The sequence below is a fragment of the Temnothorax nylanderi genome, unplaced genomic scaffold (assembly GCF_030848795.1).
Source record: "Temnothorax nylanderi isolate EJ_2023f unplaced genomic scaffold, tnyl_v1.0 TNYL_tig0052_pilon, whole genome shotgun sequence".
Taxonomy (NCBI): domain Eukaryota; kingdom Metazoa; phylum Arthropoda; class Insecta; order Hymenoptera; family Formicidae; genus Temnothorax; species Temnothorax nylanderi.
The window spans coordinates 291792-313388 of NW_027249114.1; the positions used below are offsets into that span (position 1 = coordinate 291792).

The 21597-nt window shown below is 41.7% G+C and overlaps 2 protein-coding genes across 15 annotated transcripts in view; one reads left to right on the top strand and one right to left on the bottom strand.

Annotated features, from left to right (window-relative positions):
* Nucleotides 1-21597, top strand: part of Gluclalpha (glycine receptor alpha 1) — a 66183-nt gene that overhangs the window by 13262 nt on the left and 31324 nt on the right. For 5 of the 11 annotated variants that reach the window (XM_071706475.1, XM_071706463.1, XM_071706462.1 and 2 more), the window contains exons 1-3: nucleotides 15137-15288; nucleotides 15713-15780; nucleotides 16558-16673. In XM_071706475.1, the coding sequence (XP_071562576.1) occupies nucleotides 15286-15288; nucleotides 15713-15780; nucleotides 16558-16673 (187 nt within the window). In that variant the 5' untranslated portion in view covers nucleotides 15137-15285. The other 6 variants (XM_071706468.1, XM_071706470.1, XM_071706466.1 and 3 more) reach the window with 5 other exon arrangements.
* On the bottom strand, nucleotides 812-13858 carry LOC139772628 (probable cytochrome P450 12b2, mitochondrial). Of its 4 annotated transcripts, XM_071706453.1 has the most exons (11): nucleotides 9635-9963; nucleotides 9410-9540; nucleotides 8450-8579; nucleotides 7080-7311; nucleotides 6526-6769; nucleotides 5255-5451; nucleotides 4738-4939; nucleotides 4202-4361; nucleotides 3623-3871; nucleotides 2760-2975; nucleotides 812-1456 (listed from the first exon to the last, which is right to left on the bottom strand). In XM_071706453.1, exons 4-11 carry the CDS (start codon nucleotides 7291-7293, stop codon nucleotides 1349-1351), a joined length of 1590 nt encoding a protein of 529 aa, XP_071562554.1. In that variant the 5' UTR covers nucleotides 7294-7311; nucleotides 8450-8579; nucleotides 9410-9540; nucleotides 9635-9963; the 3' UTR covers nucleotides 812-1348. The 4 variants fall into 4 exon arrangements, with proteins under 4 accessions (XP_071562554.1, XP_071562553.1, XP_071562556.1 ...); XM_071706452.1 differs by having other exon boundaries at nucleotides 9410-9963; XM_071706455.1 differs by lacking the exons at nucleotides 8450-8579; nucleotides 9410-9540; nucleotides 9635-9963 and adding an exon at nucleotides 13543-13858.

The following is a 21597-nucleotide window of genomic DNA, read 5'->3' on the forward strand; positions in this document are numbered from 1 at the left end:
GAACAATGACGTAGTTAATACGCAAATTTTATTCGGCAGTTGTTTCGTTGCGTTTTATCTTACCCGCCTTGCTTTTTCCGCGCATTATTTTCATCTCTGTAACATATGCAAATGTATTCGGTTCTGTTACGTATACACGGTTCTGTAAACGAAAACGAGATAGGCTTGAAAAAAATAAATATTGCAGATTCACACATGCACGCGTCAGTATTCTATTATCCGGTCGTATTATCGAGGTCGTGTGTAAACCGGAACTAGGTCGCATTAAGATTCGTTTCGCCGATGATGCATTATCCTATCGCGTGGAAACGTGAAGTGTCGCGCGTTATTCGACATAACGTAAGAATGATTTTATTGCTTCCTATCGCAAAAGCGTAAATCGATTTTCCTACTAAACTTGCATCCGCGACATGCAGACCTACACGGAGCGCGCGTCTTGGAATCACGACCTATTTCAAACGTCGTGATATTTCAAGCACTATTATGCGGTTAATTCAAGTTCAAATTAATTTCTGAATGCGTCGCGCGATAGATAAGGCCGGTAGTAGTGTCGTAGCTTTGCTATAAATACTGTTATTACGTTGTGCGGCATAATTAAACTAAATGGCATATAACGAAATTAGCGTCGCAACGACGTTAGATCGATCGAATCGGCTTCGCCTAAATAACGGCAATTTATCGGTCTACGTGTACGCAGTGACCACCCTACGTTGCAAATTATGCATTCTTCTTTTTCCCCTATATATTTTATCTAGAATCTTTTATCAGTAATATGGACGATAAATATTTGATGAAACAGCCTACAACTGTGCCTGATAAATATTTTTAACTTTATTACCATTAGCATTACAAATAGGTATGGGTATAAATAAAACAGCATCGCATTATGCTTTCCCAAGGCTATCATAAATAACAGATAAATATAAAAAGGTATTGTACATTGGTGTTTGCTAAAAGAAAATTTCAACAATATGTACAATTTATATATCTCTCGTATTTTTATGCCATTTAGAGGCGAGCATACACATGCATACACACGCGCACACTCGTGCTTCTACACGAGTTTGCTAAAAATTTGTAGCTTTTACGCTAAAAAATTCCTGTAAAATGTCGCGCTCTCTGTCCTCGGGCGTAGATTAAAATTGTAAGAATTGTGGTTGGTCGATGGCATTTTCTCCACCTCGGTCGGGCTTCTTTGGGTCAGATGCTCGTACAACCGGTAACCGTGCCGACATTCGTCGTAATTATTAAAGAGGAAAAATCGCGCAAAACGTCGGCAGGACACTTTTCTGACCGCTTTCTCCGTGAAACATGTGGGTATAGATTTCGTGGGAAAATTTGTGACGATCTACAAATCGACGAGCTTGAATCGCATCGGTGACACCAGCGTGTTTATAAATCGGCTTTCGTACTCGAGCGGTCCGTGATGCCATTCGATCCGGAAATTTCGTATGACCTAAATAAAACAAAAACGCATCTCTCTATAGTAAACTCCTTTCGCAATTTGCATCGCGCGCGATCGGGGGGGAGTGATATGCAGGCGTCGTGTTCTCGCGGCTTTTCCGCCCGGGAATCATTTCGAGAATCTGCGATTCAATTGAAAAGCGTGGTTCCGAGACTCGTAATTCTCACCGGAGGATTAATTTCTGCATCAAAAGTGTCTGGCGAAAAGTCAAATGTCTAATTCGCGTGCGAAACAAATGTTTTAATATTAATAAAATACACGAGGGTATAACATATTCGTCGCAATATAAATCGAAACATATGCATATCCGAGTGCTTGACGATAGATATCTTTGTGGATATTAACCGGAATTGAAGATAGTCATTTCTGTTAATGTTTTCGTGCCAAACTGTCATGTCAGAGCGAATTACGGAATCACGCTTCTCAATTCTTTATGAGGAGAGAAACGGCGCCAACGGGGAGATCCGCGAGCATATTTAGTTTTCCGGGAATTCGTACTTGAGCGCAACATCGTTATTTCACTGCCATGCACAGTCACGCGTAGTCCGACGCTCCAAGAGAATATGCATATTATGCAAGCGTGTCGTCTGTTTCCGTTATTATCTCAGCATGCGATATACTTTTGTGCGCGCGCGCTCGTTTAAACCTTTCAACTTATTAAACATCTGCGCTTATCGCGTATGAATAAAACATCGGTGAAAAGAAGAACGTAGTCCTCCCCATGAGACTTGCGAGTGAATTAAAAACAAACGTACAAAAATCAGTTTTTCCGCGCTACATTCATTTAAAAAGGAAGTTTACATTCGCTTCGGTTATTCGCGCGAAAGTGCACGTGAACAAGTGAAATGCAGTAAGATTAATAGAACACCCACTAGACGTAATGGTTGTTTTCTTCCATTTCTTGACAAATCTTGTAAACGGCGGACAGCGAAAAAAAATCACTTTATATTGAAGAAACGAAAGAAAAAAAGAAAATGTACTTACTAATAAGTAGGTACTAATAAGTACTTACTAATAAGTTACTTACTAGTAACGAACGAATTTGTTAATTGGCATTGTAAGTTGATCTTGTCAAACGAGATACGAGCATGTAATATTAATCGATCTTTATCAAGATGTCTTAACCGTTTTGCTCGAGCAAATTTAGGACACAGTCGCATTTATTCTTGGTTGGCACTGTTACTCTCCTAATATAAGACACGTTTATTTCGAAATGGAAATCTGGTTATCGTTATTCGGCTGACTGAATCCCGCGGGCAACAGAATTGTCAGCAGGACGAGCAAGTTTACGAACTGTCAAGAGTAACGTCTCGAGCTCCATTTCGGCGAATCGTCGGCCGATGCAGGTGCGAGGGCCAAATCCGAAAGGCATGTACGCGAAGGGATGCGCCTCCTTGGCTGATGGAAACTCCGTGTTATCTCGCAACCATCTCTCGGGAATGTACTCCTGCGTTCGCGAAAACTGCGTGGATTCCTTTGCGATCAGAGAGTGGCCAGCGATGACATCGGTCTAACGGTATAAAAAGAGAACCACTGAGAATTCATACGTCTGTGAAGTTGGCCCCCCTTTTTCAAAATTCATTGATGTAGCTTGTTTCGCGACGTATATACCTGATAAACTTATGACTTTTTTGTATAATTCAGAGTGAATTTTTTCTTTTAACAATATACCTATAATGCTCAAATATATTGATAGTCTTTGAATATTAAGTAAACAAATGGAAATAATTTTTTGAGGACTTAGATTTCACGAATGGGTACTAAAATTATATATTTTATTTAGCTCAAGGAATTAAATAGAATTTAAATTAAATAATTATATTTAATTAATATTTAATTAATCATTAAATTTATTAAAATTACCAATTATGAAATAATAGAAAAATAATATTCGATTAAATTTTGATTAAAAGAAAATCGATTCCAAGTTGCTTGAAAAATCCGAGTTTATGAAATATCTTATATTTATCCGCGTACTTAATATTATTTTTAACTGCGTTTTTGAAAGTTTCATAAAACATTTTCCATCGGCGGATTTTTTAAAATATTTTAATGAAATGGTATAGATATGAGTCATTAATTAGATATATCTATTGATATCAGACGAATCTTAGACTCTAATTATAAATAACAAATTAGAAAGAAAACGGCACGTACTCCTGCTGGTATTCTATACCCTCCTATGGAAACATCAGTTTGCATAGTTCTGAGATTGGCAACAGCGATGGGGAACAATCGAAGGGATTCCTTGATGCAGGCCTTAGCGTATTTCGTCCGATTTAGGACGTCCTGCGTGACGGGCGATGTTTTGTCCGGTAACACGGACATTACTTCTTCCCGCAGTTTTTCCTGTCTCTCTGGATTATTCGCGATGTAATACAACAAGCTGCCGGACACGTTGCCAGTCTGTAACAAGTCGTTACTTAATCAAGTACAGTCCCACTTTCAGAATTTTGATATAATAGAATTCTTCCTCTTGCTCAAATTTCCGATGCATTTAAAAAAAGATTCTAACAGTTAAATATACAAGAAATTATAGATCTTTCAAAGATATACGAGATGCCAGTGTAGCAATTTATTTAAAAAATAAAAAAAATTTTTTAATCTTAATCAGAGTTTATTATTTCGTTTATTATTTCATTATTATTACGTTTGTCGAAAAAGAGATAACGAGATTTTATTCGTAGAAGGTCGAGCTATTAAAATCATTTTGAAGAGTTAAAATCTCGCACTTACCGTATCAACACCAGCCGTTAGCATATCGAGCGCCATTACCTGTGCCGTTTGCTTGTCGATACGCAAAAGTTTCTGTAATATACTACGTTCGCCCAGATCCGCGCTATCGCCCATTGCTTCGTACTTCGTCTTAGCTCGCTCGATGTGTTTACTGGCAATTCTAAAATTCGTAGATAAATAGATCGTAAATAAAATTATATACGCAAATACGACGACGACGAGTCGTGTTTTGAAACTTGTTACATGCAGAATGAATTATGCGCGAGCGAAAAACGTAGAGGTAGCGGTAACGTAACTTCTGGAAGTAAAAGTAACTGAACGGACGGTAAAACGTTAAATTCTAAGCAAGAAGTAATTAACGTGACACGACACACGATACATTATTGATAACTAACTTCGCGACACGAGAATGCCGAGGAAACATATCGAGGATTACGGTAATGACGATGTGAAGTAACAAGTTCGCGTATTCGCGTGGGAGTTTGCGAGTAATATGCTGACGTAGTAGTGTAACGAGTATAAGTTTCAATATTTACCCATTAAGCGTATCCAGCACACGGAAGAACTTCTTGAGATTCTGTGTATTGTATACCTTCCACAGAGACAGTAGAATTTCCATGCGGTACATGAGATCGAACATCTCGTGCACGCAATTAATCATTATTTGCGGTTCCGAGTCCGCGGCAAGATTAGGCTTCAAGCACCCTAGTCGGCAATCCAGCGCGATCGAACATATTGCTGTTAATCAACGGTAAATGATTGTCACGTGACTGCGGAGTCACTTAATATCGAAATATAGAGCGGCGTATATTTTTAAAACTTTCAACCCGACGCGTATCTCTCGTCGCATCGTTGAAATGCATTACGATCCACTGGAATCTACAATGCCGCAGTGCATTGAATTTGGAGTGCGAGTTAATTTATCAGCCCCATTGTTACAACCGTGATATACGTATAACTATATTATTCTAGGTGCTCCATTTTCGTGGAGGAGCGCGAAACATCAGCGGCGTAAATATCTCCGCCACTCGCATCACTTACTCTCGTACTTACACTCTAAGGCCCACTTTTGCAATTCGTTCTTGAAGTCGCTCGGCAACTCCAGGGTTTCAGGATCCCTCAGTGCTCGCATCTTGTCCACGAACTCGCTGGTCACCTCGCTGATCTGCGCTACGTGTGCCTTAACCGTACGTGGTTGCATCATGTGCGGATTGACTTTCGACCGAAAGTCGTGCCACAATTTGCCCTGGCTAAAAGCAGGAGAGCGCCCTTTTCAGCGAGAGACGAGATGTTACATCGTACGCAATTTATGTAGGCCTCTGTGTTTGGTCTCTCCGTGGCTCTCCGTACACTCGCTGGACTATCGACCGTACAGGACACAAGAGAGACCAGCGAGATAGAGATAGAGTGACGGAGAGAGATGAGAGAGAGAGGGGGGGAGGAGAGAGAGAGAGAGAGAGAGAGAGAGAGTTAGGATAGCGATGGAGAGGAAAGTTGCTTCGTCAGCTGGTGTTCCCATATTCTGACGAATTTTTGGGATATCGACGACCTTCGCGCTTGACCATATATCTAACATACTACACTGAGAACGCCTACATTTATCATGTTGAAATCTCGAGAGCCATAATAGCTACGTTATTAATCTAACAATTGATTAAAATGAGAAATCGAATAGTGTGAAATCGGATTTGTTCCATTATTACAGGACGAGGCGATAAGTTGATCAGTTATGGAGTACGTATCTCAAGAATGCTTAGTTTAACATTATGCGTACAAATATTATGCGATTTGATAAATATTAAACTAACAATTTAGCATGACGTAACTTCGGAACTTGCCGTGACGTTAGTGCAAATTGTTGAAGCGATCTGAGATAAGCAGAAGAATATTGCGATTCGTAAGCTGAAAAGAGCGTTTAATGAAGTCGGGCTTCTTGCACTCTTTTCCATTTTCAGATTTTTTTAATATCTTGATAATAGACGGTAAGAATAAGAGGAAGTACAGTGAAACTAGGGCGCTCTTTATACATATACACACACACACACACACACACACACACACATATACTATCACTCATCTATCTAGCTATGGAACTTAACAATCTTCTTTCCAAGTAATTCTATTTCTGGATTTTAGAATCTCAAAATTTCAAGAATTTTTTAAAGAAATGTTTATTACCGCGTCTTTAAGAATCGTGAAGAAATACGGGATTGAGACACAGTCGTGTCTCTTATATCTTATATCTCGTGTATCTTATATGTAGAAAGAGAGACAATTCCCTCTCTCTCTTGACAATTACATTTCTTCCAAAGCATTCTACTGACCTTGTTGCGAGGCCGTACTGCCCATTATAGATATGTGTCCTGTTTGTGCGATAATAGTGTAGAGTCTCCATAGCAATCCGCGTCGGCCACGCGCCTTCCACCCGATACATTTTCTCGCATAGCTCCGGTGAGAATAGAAAGATTGCCGATCTGCGGCCTCCTATCTTGTCCAATTTAACAATTTCGCCGTACTGATCACGCAGCATCCGCATTTGCGTTATAGTGTCTTGTCCGCCATATTCACCTGCATTTACGTCAATCGGTAGTCGCCATTTACATACGTACGTGAATTAAGAAACAGAGGAAATATATTACGTTTAAACAATTGATATTGTTTAACAGGTAACAAAATAATCTTTCGAAATACAAATTGACATTCTGTTAAATAAATTTTTCGTTAGTTATTAATTATATCGCAGTTATACGTGCCATGGACATGAACTTCCGATCTGACTTAAATATCATATTTAAATTTGAACTTGAATAATCCGATAATAATAAAATAATCAATGTTTTAAACACGCTTTATGTGTGTGTGACGAGAGAACTCTTACCTATGTATGGTAGGAATCTGAACCAATTGCCAAGCAAAGGCAACGCTTTCGGTCCGGGAATATCTTTGGTAGGCCGCGCATATTGCGTTTCGTTGTTCACATCTTTCGTTTCATTATGTTCGATCGGATAAGCGACCGATCTTGCGCGACATTGCACTCTTGATGGCAAACGCGAGCCATTGATCTCGCGAATAAAAAATCTGGCACGTATCATGCTTTCGACCTGGTCGTTCTGCAAAATTCCACACATTCGTCAAAAAACGATACTACCGAATGATATCGATTCAACGCATTCAATATGTATGCTGTTACATTTTGCGATTATTTACGGGCACGAAACCATGTTTATTCAGTAAATATACGACTCGGAATATTAGTTTAGACTAATGGAAAAATATCACGTAGCCGGCACGTGGAATTTAAGGCACGAATAAGACTGTCGAACTTCTCTACACACGTCGTAGCTGTGAAAAATGAAAGACCAAGATCGGAATTTTAATCTCGAGTAAGAGATTAAAACACGGTGGAGGAATTACTGGCGGGGTACATTACGCTACTTGATGATAGAAGGGTTAATTTCTTTGGCTGTGCCGCGTATACTTAAAATTGCTGTTTGCGGGCGCAGTGAGTCTGAAACGAAGAAAGGATCGACAAAATCGAACGAGCCTTTGAAGTTTCAATCAAGCGTAGTTTAATTAATTCATTAAATGGATACAAAACTATTTTGTACCGTTCGAATTCACTCTTCTATTTCTATATCAACACTGTCGTGTTGATATAAACAAGGAGAAGCTTATTTAAGCTCGAAATCGCTTTTTATCACATATATATTACGATTCTAATTACATACATTGTAGCGCTCTCAGCTAAAGGATTAAAAACGAAGGAGCGACCGCGCGATATTTACAAGGCGATCGTTCGTCTTGGGCTAACATTTAATTCGGGCGTTGTATGCGTTGCAAAGCACGCGATAGAGGGATTTTTTCCGGGAGATATCGAGTTATGGTCCCGGAGAGACTCGGCGCGCTGCCGCCGCTGGACCGAAACACGCGAACGCCTCTATATCGACACACGTCAGCCCACGTTATTATAGCACGAACGAGCCACGACGCCGATGACGACGACGACGACGACGAACCGAACGCCCCGTTTTTCACCCTCTCACCGCGCTCGTTTCCCGTCCGACATTTTCCCGTCTTAGCTTAACCCTCAGATGTCGGAAATACTTTCAATCCGGTGAGTGACGAAAATAGGTCATATTTCACCCCTTCTGCCCTCCGTGGCCGCCCCCCGCGACAGGTTTGTTATTACAAGTTCCAAATGCAGGAAACGCCTGATGAGGCAACTTCTGCCGTGTAACTTTTACCTACCCTGATCTTTTTCTTCCCTTTTTTCCTCCCTTTTCTTCCTCCTTTTTTGTGTCGAATAAGAATGACGCAGTCTACCTTCGAAGGCTCGAAGCGTCTTTAATGAGGTGGGTCGAACTAGTCAGCATTCACACTTTATCGACAATTATATCTCGATATTATTTGCCATGCGGAAATTTAGTATCTGAATTACAAACTAACTAACTAATTTGACTTTTGCGCGATTCCTTTCATTGCACGTTCTCGGTCATATCATTTCCAAATAGAACTCAACAACACGCGAATGTTTGATTTTTGTAAAATGCTATGGAATAATGCTAACGAATATCTACTAGCCAATGAATTTGTTCATACTAACAATATACGCGCACGATATTGTTGAATTATTGCAAATGCAGAATATAATTGCCTATTTGTGTAAACTCGTCCGCTAAGTCCACTTTTGTTTTATCTTATCATTACCGTTAGAAGTAAAATATGTAAAATATTTCCATGTGTTTAACATCACACACTGAGAAAAAAAATATTTTAATAAAAAAAAAAAATTTATTAGGTGGCTCCTAATAGCATATTTACTTACTTTTTACACGTATTTATTTAGAATTAGATATTTGTATTTCAATTAAATAAAAATATCTAATTCTAAATAAATATCTGTAAAAAGTAAGTAAATGTGCTATTAGGAGCCACCTAATAAATATTTTTTTGGATTAAAATATTTTTTTTCTCAGTGCATACATTGCGTTGCATGTCTGCAAATTAATTGAGCATATAATTGAATTTAGCGATAAAATAACGAAAATCACCATAAAAAAGAAACAGATTCCGTATGTTATCAAACTATTTATCGCCCGTACAGCCGTACTCGGGTTCGGGCACAATGACAGAATTGAAAGCAGTGTGTTTGCAGTATATTACGCACTCATGTAACACCGCGTCAATTGGGACAAAACGTGCACTTACAATCGAGCGTAATCGAACAATCTTCCACGGGCGCGCGTATCTTACTTCCGTAGACTCGACGATCCCTTCTATAGACACGTGCCACTTCGCCTCTCGTACCACTGAACAAGAATAGGTTTGCTTGCCTTTGTCTTGCAATGCAAATAAACGTTATTTAATTACAAAAAACTAGACAGATGGCGCGGCAAAATTTTTCATCATTGCACAGGTGTCCATTTTACGAACCGTTTTGTTCTACTGATTGTGAGTCGGAATCATTGTGACTCGGTCAGATGCAGCCGTCAACGTAAACTTCCCACCGAGAGCGATTGCGATTTTATCTGACCGAGTGCAAACACTCTGTGACGTGCACTTGCTCGGTACGGTTGCACTTGTACGCAGAAGACCGACCTGCAAGGCCGTGGAACAAGATTTTCTTCATTTAGCGCACAGTGGGGACGTCGGTGATTGCCGCGATCGACGCGAGGAATAACACATTGTTTTCGCGATAACTATAAATATGTCGAAGAAATGCTGTTTTCCTTGTTATTGTTTTTCCAGTGATAGTAGAATCAATTACAGATACCGGTTGAGCCTTCGTGCGTTTTCTAATCTTACAATTAGACTGACGACTGAAATGTTAGATAATTTGTGTCGTAATTTGATGATAACTAGTATCTACGTTATCTTTCATCGCATTAGGAGCATGACGAGAATTTTTGACGAGCAACTGTACCGGATCTTCGTAATGAACGTACGACGAAAGCCATTACGGTGATTCTCCGTAACAAAAGGGTTAATCGTTGCTTTTCGCTATATAGTTCTCTCTCTTTTTTTCCTTTGTATCGATGCGCAGGACAATGACTGACCGAGTTCTCGTACCCTAAGCCCTAGGAAAAAGGTATAGATAACAATAGGTAGATAACAGATATTGAAAAATTTCATTGGACACATTGTATTCGCGATACGATGTATCTTAATACAATATCGCTTTGTAAAAAAATAATGAAAATATCGCATGAGATGAATGCTGACGTGCCTGCGTGGTTCTGAAAGGTTATCGCGTGTATTTAAAAGAAACGCGCGTTGGACGTTTAATCTCGGCCGTGAGCTTGCAATTCGCAGTTAGCACGCGACGTATAATAAAATGACTTTTGACACATTGATAATGTAGATGCCACGATGCAAGTTTCCGCCGAGGGGAAGGATAATCTAGGCGCAGCGATATAAATTTTTCGTTAAGAACGCGTGTCTACTCGTTCAAGAACCGAAACTCGATCAAGAATCGCGTGGCAGAAATCTGGGACAACCTCATGTATTTTTACGTAATCCCGTTCCTTGCACGAAATTCGTGTACACGCGCTTATACAGAGAGACATACATCTGAATTAGCAGAAAGATGAAATAATAACGGGAAGAAAAAATAATTTTTTCGCAAGATTATTCTGACATCGCGTCATTTTCTTTAAAGAATCATTATTATTTTCCGTCATTGCTATTATCGCTATTATTATCGTTATTACACCTTGACATGTTTTTTAATGTAATTAAAAGGACATTTAAAGGAGGCGTGCATTACCATCATTACGCTAAATTAAATAATGTGCGAAAAAAAGCAGCGAGGATATCTCTGCGCGCACGTCCGTATTCATTACAGGCGTGAATTCACGTTTGGTCTCTCATTACGGATTTTCACACCTCCGGTTGGCTCGAGGGTGAGAACCGGGGGCGAACGAGCATCCCGTAAACAGGTATGTGCCGATGGCTGGAAGTGGCCGAGTTTCAGGTCTAATCGGTTCAATGGCGATCATAATGACAGTGTTAAAAAAGTCGACATTCTTAAAGTATCGAATGAATGTTGGGCATCCCTAGATATTCGAACAAAAAGCAATATCGGAAGAAATGCCGTGGCCGAGTTCGTCATAAAATTAATATCGCGATCGCAATAATCACGAAAAACAGTGAATCAGAAAAACATATTTTTATTCGCGTAAACTTTTATTAATAAAATCGCCAGGTAGTTAGGTATATTTTAATTATCAATGGCGCTATAAATGTAACTCGTTGGCTCGGACGTTCTTGGTGAGATCGGTGACGCGATGTTGTGGTACACGGGGATGTTGGGACCGAGAGGAGCCGGTGGCGCCGACGTCGTCGTCGTCGTCGTCGTCGTCGGTAGCGGTGGTGGTAGCCGGCCGCAGCTGCGGTGGCGGCAGCAGCGCAGGAAAGGCTCGCGAGAGAGAGGCGAAAGATGTATAGAAAATCTGGCGGCGGGCTGGGCGTCGCGGGGCGGTGAATGACGTCACGTTGCTAAAGCGACGCAGCAACGCGAGGCGTCTGCGTGGGTCGGTTGGTGTCTGGGGGTCCGGGATCAATAGCGCCAGCAACCAGGTAGTAGGTATGGGTGCATGTAGCTTTCTCCACGGTGGCAGTCCAGGAGACGAACCTCGCGAGGTAGGACACTTTACGAGTCGAGCGAGAGAGAGATAGAGAGAGCGAGAGCGAGCGAGAAAGAGAGAGAGAGAGAGAAGAGACAGTTAGATAGACAGAGAGAGAGAGAGGGAGAGAGTTCGGCGGCCTGTTAGTGTCGTGCCGGAGAAGAGCGGCGCTATGCCAGCAGTAATCGAGCGCAGCAGCGGGGTGTCCAGCGTCTAGGACTGTCAGCCTCTCCAGGTAAGGGTCCAGCGACAGCCTCCGTCCTGTCAACGGCAACGTGCCGTTGGCCGAGAGCGCGCGCGAACTCTTCCGGATCTCGGTCCCCGCGGTGCGACGTCCGCGCGAGAGAATCGCGTCTCGGGGAATCCCCGGGACTCCCGCGGGACTCTCGGGAGTGGAGAACGAGTTGAATGGGCGCGCGATAGGTCGTTTTGTTGTAGGTCGATCGAGGCGGCGTGTAAGATCCAAGTGGCAGCGGACTGCGAAGAGGTAGATAGATAAATAGACAGATAAAGTAAGAGGGAGAGAGAAGGAAAGAAGTAGTAAATGCGAGAGAAGGCTCGCGGGGACAAGTGCAGAGATAGATTGGCGAATAGATTGGATAAGTATGCACGCACGCACGCATGCAGTTCGGTGGGTGACACGGGATGGACGGGTAGAGGTTGATAGATGGACCGATGGACCCGATGGGCGGATCGACGGCAACGCCGAAACGGACGGGACGGACAGATAAATATGGGCAATTGGCAGAACGGAAAGACGGATTCGCAGATACGAACGTAACGGAATACGGGCGAACGGATTGATGGATTAATCGCTCGACATTGTCGAAGATCGCAAAGGCGAAAAAATTGTATTTCCTCGTAATCTAACGTTGGATAAACATATCCTATTTTTTTTTAATTTTTTCGTGTATTTATTTAACTGCAACAGCAAATAACGAATATTCGGGTACTGATCGATCCCTTAAATGTTCACTACATATCTGTATCTGTAAAGCTAAATCGATAAAATCAAGAGAAAGAGCGAAGGCGAGCAAAAAGAATGACATTTCGAGATAACTGATATGTACATAATTCTGGGACAGGCTATAAATACTTAGATTTTTATCACGCGCTCTATGCTAATTCCGTTTTTCCACCAGATTTCGCGTAATGATAAGCATGACGTATGTACATTTCGCCATTAAGGTTGTATCAAGATTGATAAATTGCAGGGATGTGTCAAATATACGATGCCATTAAACTGCGGCGCGGATGCATTTTCGAGCGCTTTATTTACCCTCCATCAAATTGGCTTTTACCAATCGATGACTGATCGCGTTGATGATCCCTGATTTTGTGCGATAAGCTAATCTGTCGCGGATGAAATCCACGTATTCATTTAGGGCATCACTCCGCGATAATGATGAAAGAGATAGAAATGCGGACGGCAAACTAACTCGGGGAGGAGACCGCAGTACGTGTCGTAAATCGTTCGCCTGCCCCTCTCCGCTAATCTACCTGCACGCTCTTCTTCTTTTGTCGCCATTTGTCAGCACCGGTACCTAAATTATGAGTTATGGTGTCCGCGCGTGGTCTATTCATGTAGCTTCGGTATGAAGATAGGGTCTATTAGATCTCCACAGAGGAGATCGGTATATATTCTTAATACACTCGCGGCAAATCTTACACTCTGACACTCGAAGCGATTGGAAAACATTTATTTCAATTACTTACATAGATTGCTGCAAGTTTTTCATAGCTCCTTCCCGTCACTCATTCCTTCGCACGAATCTCTGCGAAGAATACGACTCTGCCTCAGAATTTTCTTTTCCAACGTTGTTCCGAAAGACGATAATTCAGTTTTGTGATATTTTAGATATCATGATTACCAATAAAACTGGCAGAAGCCGCTCGTTATTGCGCCCGCTGCGCGCTGGCAAAATGCTAATTCGTTAACGATACGTGTTAGCGAAGCGAGGGTAATGCGATAACGAACGGAGATATTGCGCGGCGATAAGGGTGGGCTCTTGTTGTGCCTTCCCCGATGCCGCGAACGCGACATTGACATTGCTGATACTGAAAAGGACCTCTTGTTACGTACTTGTCTGCTCACTTGTTTGCCTTTCGCGTACGGACCTCGTTAGCCGCAATCACGCTTAATCCATTCTCCTCCCGCGTCCCGCCATCCAGGATGGAGTCCACGAAAATCGCGGTGACGTACTTCGTCGTACATATATCGCGCTCGTCAATTACGGATGATTTAAACAAAGAGGCCATGCGTAGTATATTAATACTTCGGCGGAAATCATGAAAATAACGAAGATTGATGCATCGAACGTGCAGCAAATATTTGCACCAAGATTCATCCACGGATTTAAAGACGTTTAAATTCTCTTCTCAGTTCCGAGACAGTCACGCGGTTAAAAAAAAAAGTATTTAAACGGAGATAAATCTTTGCTTAGGTAAGATAGATTACGCCTTGCGTATCTTTTTGCAAACCTCTAGATAATTTTTTAATTAAAATTCAAAATTATGCGCATATCTGAACAACAATGTATAGGAGAAAGGGTAGGAGCGAGGAATTGACCGCGAAGCATTCAAACAGCCGATTAAGGTCTCTCAAGTGCTCGGAATCTGTGGATATCCCGAGCTTGAGGCTTCGGGGTCGGGTCGGCTGTAACGCGGGTCGGGTTTGGGTCACGGTACTCTGAAACTTTCGGGTTACCCGGCAATATTGCCGACGGACGTCGCCCGGGGCACCCACGATATTCCGTGCTGTGCTCTTAAAACACCCGTGGATTCTCGGCGAATCGTTGCGCGGTTATTCCGTGGGCGTTCCAGCCGCTCGCGAAATACATATCTCGCGATATACGGTATTGTGCGTAGAATCGCCGGTGTATATTTAAGTTCCGGTGCGGACACGTGCGGAGAAGAGATTTCCCACACGAGCGCTTACATATCCATTAGAATTCCACGTTTTCCCGACGAAAATAGGCCACGTGTGCGTATCTTGGCATCGATTCAATTCTTAAATGTAACGCGCGACCACTTTTACCAGCTCCCACCTTGATTCACGGCCGGGGCGGGCGTCCAATTCGTAATTATCATTGAGTTAGCTCTTCAAATGAGTAAATAGACGGGACGGACAGGCGAACAGATCTCGTCATTCACGGACGAACCTCCAAGAGAATTCGCATCTGACACTCGGCTCTCAGTGACACGCAAACAGCGATCAGCATCGCTCCGATTCTTCTTTACGTTGAAACCCAATCGTACTGTACCTATACTCGTGTAGAGAGAGCGAGAGAGAAAGAGAGAGTGTGTGTATCTTCTCCTACACGTATAATCAATTTAATCTCGCGAGACAATTGATACTCTTGTGCGGTACGGGCAAAGAAGCATATCGGTCCTCGCTGCACTTTGATCCACATACACACGTCGCCTTAATTCGATCAATCATCGGGAAGTTGGTGAGACATGGTAAATGGAGGCATCCCCGGCTTTGTACTTCGGCTCGTCGGGTTTCTCCGCTATTAAATATCGCGAGTACGATATCGCAATTAACTCGGTCTAGTTTGGAAACAACATCAGTCGAGCTCGCGTAAAATCAACACAATTTAACGGGATGTAATTCCAAACGGATAGATTTTCGTCATTTGCAAGAAGAAGGCGAGCGTGCCGACTCTCTTTTTTTTTTTACTTGGCGCCATGCCGATAACGTAAATAAAAATGAGTCTAAATGAAGACGAGGATTTCACGGACCGCGGGGGAGTAATTACGTAGATTGCATCGGTGCGGTGTGAGATATAAGTTTAATCATCGCTAATGCGAGTCCGCGTAGGGATTCGTTCCGCAGCTCACCGCAGAATTTTTGTGAAGGTGTGTGCATCTTGTTTGGTTGCAGGCCGGCGCAATGTGGCCTGGAGCACTACCGTTACTGCTGTTACTAGCGGTCCTGCTGCATCCATCGAGGTAGGTTGTTTTATTGATGGACGTACGGAAAACGTGTGTCAAATTATTGCTGGCAGTTTCTTAGACAAATCTTGATTGCGCTCAGTCAACTGTCGCCTGAATTAATAATAAAACAGTTACGCTCTTGGAACGACGTCAAGACAAGATTCCGCGGGAAGGTCTCCGACGATAGAAACATAATTCTGGGAAAAACACTACGAGCTGTGACTCGTAAAGACGTGTGTTATTGACCCACAGAATTTTTGTTATGGTGCATAAAGTTTATACGGAAAGTTTATGAGCGGACCAACGTGCGCCGCATCGGAAATTTTGTATGCCCGGACGTACGAGCGGAATCGCGAACGAAATAGAATTTGTTAAAACAATTAAAAAAATTTAGAAGAATTGCGTGCATTCCTCGCGACAACGTGTACATTTTTTAAAATCCACTTTAAACTATTCCTATATAATTCGCGTCGGTGACGCGATAGGGATTTAGGACAAAATTCTATTTATGAAACTTTGTGTGTCATATGATACAAAAAATATTTTAAAAATCTGTGAACGCACATATATAAAATATCTACATTAAGATACCCGATAAAATTATAAATAGAATTCCATTCTGAAATTTGACGCGAAATTATAAATCATTTAAAACGTTCGGATACGTTCTCCATATTTTTATAAATTTTTATCTATTTATGGCAACAACTAGGACACTAGGAAATTTTTTTTTCAGAAATTAGGTTTCTTTTTCTTTATTGTATTGACGATGCCGTTGGTATGTTCTTCCAGATGTACGCAGGGAGGAAAAGTGAATTTTCGGGAGAAGGAGAAGCAGGTGCTCGACAACATCCTAGGACCAGGCCGTTACGATGCGCGCATCCGGCCGAGCGGGGAAAACGGAACAGGTAAATATAGAGATTCTTGTGAGTCCTTATTTACTCCCTCTGCCCATCCTCACCATGTACCGTAATTTTGTACCGACATCTCGCGGCAAATCAGCCGAGAAGTGTGAACGTAGGGTGGAAAAAGAAAATAAAAAAGCGGGAAGAAATACAGAGGAAACGGGGCAACGGAGAGATGCACACGCACGTTCCGGCGAGAAAGGCTTAAGCCTCGCCGAGTGCGGAGAATTGAATGCGCGATGCAAACACGATCTACATTGTCGTTAATGCGACGCAGACGACGAGCGCGCGAGTTCATTGACAATATATGATATATATAACGTACGTATGTACATATATATGTATATTTATATATTGTATATGTATGCAATATATACATATATAGTGCATGTATAATATATGTATATATGTATATATAATAAGCGAGCGAGATGAATTGCGAGAATTTTCCGCACGTCCGTACCGAGTGAATGCGTACCGAGCGGTGAGAAATTTTTTCATAAACTTGGCGAATGCGAGCGGCGTACTGACATGAGTGGTATCGCGTTCAGAAGCGAGCCACGATCGGTCTCGGGAAGTACCGGGGCTTGCCTTCGCGATATTATATATTCTTGCGACTGTCTCTCGGATACGTCATATATTATTTCTTCCTTTCACGCGGCATACTGTCTCTTACTATAATAACTCGGCAAAAATGTGCGAGTAAATTAGGAGATTCGCACAATCTGGCGATACAAATTTTTCTTTATTAGAAATTTATGATTTTATATATTACAAAGAGCGGTAAAAAATATATATTTTACGTATAAATTTTTATTATATCGCGGAGAAGTATAGGCCGATCTGTTTTCTGACGAAGAAAGAGAAGTCAAATCTCAGGATGAGAGCGCTTCGCGCGATGATCTCACGACAATGATAATACCGCTTTTCACGTATTCATCTCGGAGTAGGTATCTCCGAACAACGTGTTCGCGAAACGATGCGTATAGTTCGACCGAAATCGTCTTCCAATCTCCTTCACATTACGCGCAGAAAGGTGTATCGATTACCTTCTTTTCTTTTTTCCTTTTTTTTTGCGATGTGGCAATTTCGACCCACGACACGGCGAGTGGGTCGGAATGATGGAATTTCGTCGATATCGATCGCCAACCCGTGGCAAATATCGCGATTTCTGCAGTCAACGGGTCGAACGGAAGGCAATTCGAGGTACTTTCGGCGTGATAAATAAACGAGGCCAAGTAGAGAAATGTGAACGCTGCCTCGTATCAACGAGGGAAACGACGTCTTCTTGATCCAACCGCGTTTCGAACCGAAACCGTGTCGAAACTCGTATCGAAACCGACTATAGTTTTTTCAGCTGTATGATCAACGATAATCAGACGGAAAACTAATTAAATATTACTCGCTCGTGTGTTCATTACGTTCGAATGTTAAAAGTAACGTTACAAATTGTCGTTAAATCGGTTGCCAAGAAGAATCCGTAAAGCATATCTTTTTTGTATGTTTGCAACACTTTGTGTTGTAACATCCGCGAAATTTTCTCCCGTCGTATCAAATTACCTTTCTCCGAAGTCTTTTACTTCGCGAAATACGATACAACACGTAACGTCTGTTTACGTGTTAAAGAACTAAATAATGCTGCGTGATGACAATTTTCAGTACAATACCAATTTATTGTTTGTAGAACAAAAGGTTAAATTTACAAATGACAAATTTGAGAAAGTATATAGTTACAATTTACACAAAAATCTTCAGCGACGACGCAATCGACGTTGCCGAGCTGTTAGAATTGAAATCACGATGGAATTGTAAGCCCTTTTGCAAGCAGGTGGTGAAAGAGGGATTAAGTAAATCGCATCGAGCGCAATTACGTGTCGCAGTTAAACGAATACGGTCGGTATACTCTCTAAGCACGTGTCTACTGTAGGCGAATGTACCCTATATCGCTTTAAAGCTCGGAAGAACACGATTTATGTGATTTCTTTATCACCTGTTTATTATAGGCGTGTCGCGCGGTAATAAAGGGGTCTTTAATCGCTTTTCCCGCGAGTCTTCGGGCCTGCCGCAGGCATCCGCATTTCGCGTTCACCTATATTTATCCGACTTTAGCGGCGCTTTAAAAGTCGGATCGCGTGCCTCGGGGGTAAACGACACTCGTTAATTTTATCGTTCGAGTATCAGCCGTGAGTGCGCGCCCGCTCCGTGAGTTTTTGCCATCGCCGGGTGCGATGGAAGGGCGAAAATTCATAGCGCTTCGTGCACGGCCGCCACTTCTCAACTGGCTGGGAGAAGAACATCGTTTCAAGATTGCGCATCCGAGGCGATGCAATTGGATACGATGCGATGTGATATGATGCGATGCGATGCGATGCGATGCGATGTGATGCGATGCGAGGATATTAATACGCTGTCGAGTATCCTAGTACCCGTGCCCCTCCGGGCGTAATTTGGAGATAGTCGTATGTCTTTCGATCGATCGATCGCGCATTCGTAATTTCGCCCCGTCCGTAATCACGGTCGGTTTATCGTCGATGACGTCGCGTGGAGTTAATCGACCATGAGAGCGGCAAACGCGCCACGTATGACGCGTTCGAGCCCAGCGTCATGCACTCTCGATCGTCATTCTCCTTCGCTCTTGATCAAACAGGCGAGGAGCGAACGCTGACGTATTTGTTTCATCCTCATTTTTGTACCCTACGTCTCCAAAAATAAGGAAATTATCCAAATTTTACAGATACTTTTACATATAAATTTCCATGATCTCTCTACAGTACACTCGCATACCTCCCAACGCATTGGGGATTACATTAGGGGCTGCGCACAAAATGAAAGGAATAGGGAACAAGGAATAGGGAATAGGGAACAGTTTAATATTAATATATGAAATTCATTAACATATGTAATTTATTAACACACAGAATAGACGAACAGAGGAATAGCGCTAAGGAACAGTGATAAAATTTTATTCTATTTCTGTATGTCATATGCTATAAATGAATATGTTATAAACATGTGCATGTGCTATAAATGAATATGTTATAAACATATTCATTGTGCATATGGCATACAGAAATAGAATAAAATTTCATCACTGTTCCTTAGCGCTATTCCTCTGTTCGTCTATTCTGTGTTAATAAATTACATATGTTAATGAATTTCATATATTAATATTGAACTGTTCCCTATTCCCTGTTCCCTATTCCTTTCATTGTGCGCAGCCCTTTAGAGTTATGACTATAACTCGGAATTATTAAGCCGTTAATACCGCTAAGTAAAAAGAATTGTATTTGCAATTTTTGCAGTTTTACAGTTTTGGTATTACGCGGTAAGAAAACAGTCCCGCTAAATCAAAAAAGATATCTGCAATTTTTGTCAATTTTCCGACTGGATGTTATAAGGTCGTTCTTACGCTACGAGTTGCGCCGCTGGTGTCATTAACATGACTCCGACGGCCCAATTCGTAGCGTAAGACCGACCAAATTTGTGACATTTTAGCTAAAGGAATGGAAATAGATCGTTCGAAAATCGTGCATTTCCATAAATCTTTTGGTAGCGCTGGGCAGCGATAGATCTGTAATTCATGGGTCTGCGGAATTTATATTTGCGCTCGACCTACAATTAACATGCTGCAATATGTAATGGCGTAATGAATGACGTGGTCCCAATATCGATCAAACACACTATTCTCGTTCGCATTGTCCGCCGGCGCAGTCGATTTATATTACAATCTTGATGAACTGTTGTCGTCCAATCTTTCGCCCAGCAATGTTTTACATTAGTCATACCTGCGGTGGCTAATTTATTTGCCGTACACGGACAGGAACTCATTATTGATTGCGTGGGCAAGTAAAACAGAAAAATAATTATGCGCGGAAGGCTTTTTACATACTCTCCTGGTCTCAATCACATGCGAGGGGTAATTGATTTAGATTATTTAGAAGATACTCGAATCTTTCCCGAAAAAGGAACTTTATCTTCTTCCAGTATAAATTATGTAAAGCCACTCAAGATTTGCACATCTGCTAAGTTAGATTGATAAAATTGGTTCTCTTAACAAAATTTGTATTGGAAAATTAAAATATTAATTCTTTTATTTTTGACATTAAGTATCTCTTTGCTTAAGAATCATATCTGAACAGATACCTGAATTTTATTCGAGAGAATCAGTTATTACTGTCTTGATCAAAGGATCTCGCTATGTAATGCGAGTAATAGAATGCGAATGTTTGGCACGCAAAACTTGATCCTTATCTAAACAAATAAATCGTAAAATATTATTTTGATTAACTTCCTACCGACATGTTTCTGTGATCGCGCCAAAAAGGCAACTCTTGGCTCGCCTCACGAAAATTAAGCTAAGCAAACGAAGATGTGTAGTAGGAAAATGTTGCTATTAAACGCCAGTTGCCGTTTGAGATAGGATCTGGTCTAGGACGAGCACAAACGCGGGTCGCCGCATTAGAGAGAGCATTACGCTATCCATATACCTATATCCTTTGTGGCTGTGAATTAACTGTATCTTACGCGCGGCTCCGCTCTTCCGTCTGCAAAACGGCCCGCAAATCTGGGCTGAATACTAACTACCGTATGCGGCGGTAAACGAGCGTAAGTGACTTGAAGAAGATTCATAACTGGATATAGGGTCGAAAAGAAGGGAAATACGTGAGCGTGAACGCTGGTAGAACTGCGGGGGAAATTTTGTTGCCGAATTATGAACTACTAGATAATTAATCACGCCAGTCTGTCACGCGGTTAAGCTCGCTACAGTGAAAGAGAAGGAATTCGTCTTTTCAATCATATCCATATAAAGCTGGTCTAGATACGCCAATCATGCGCGTATAAATGCACAAAATGAATGAAATGTCAAGGAAACCGGCGAATGTTGTCGTGTACAAATGAAATTTTGCATCGGGGTTAAAATAATGAA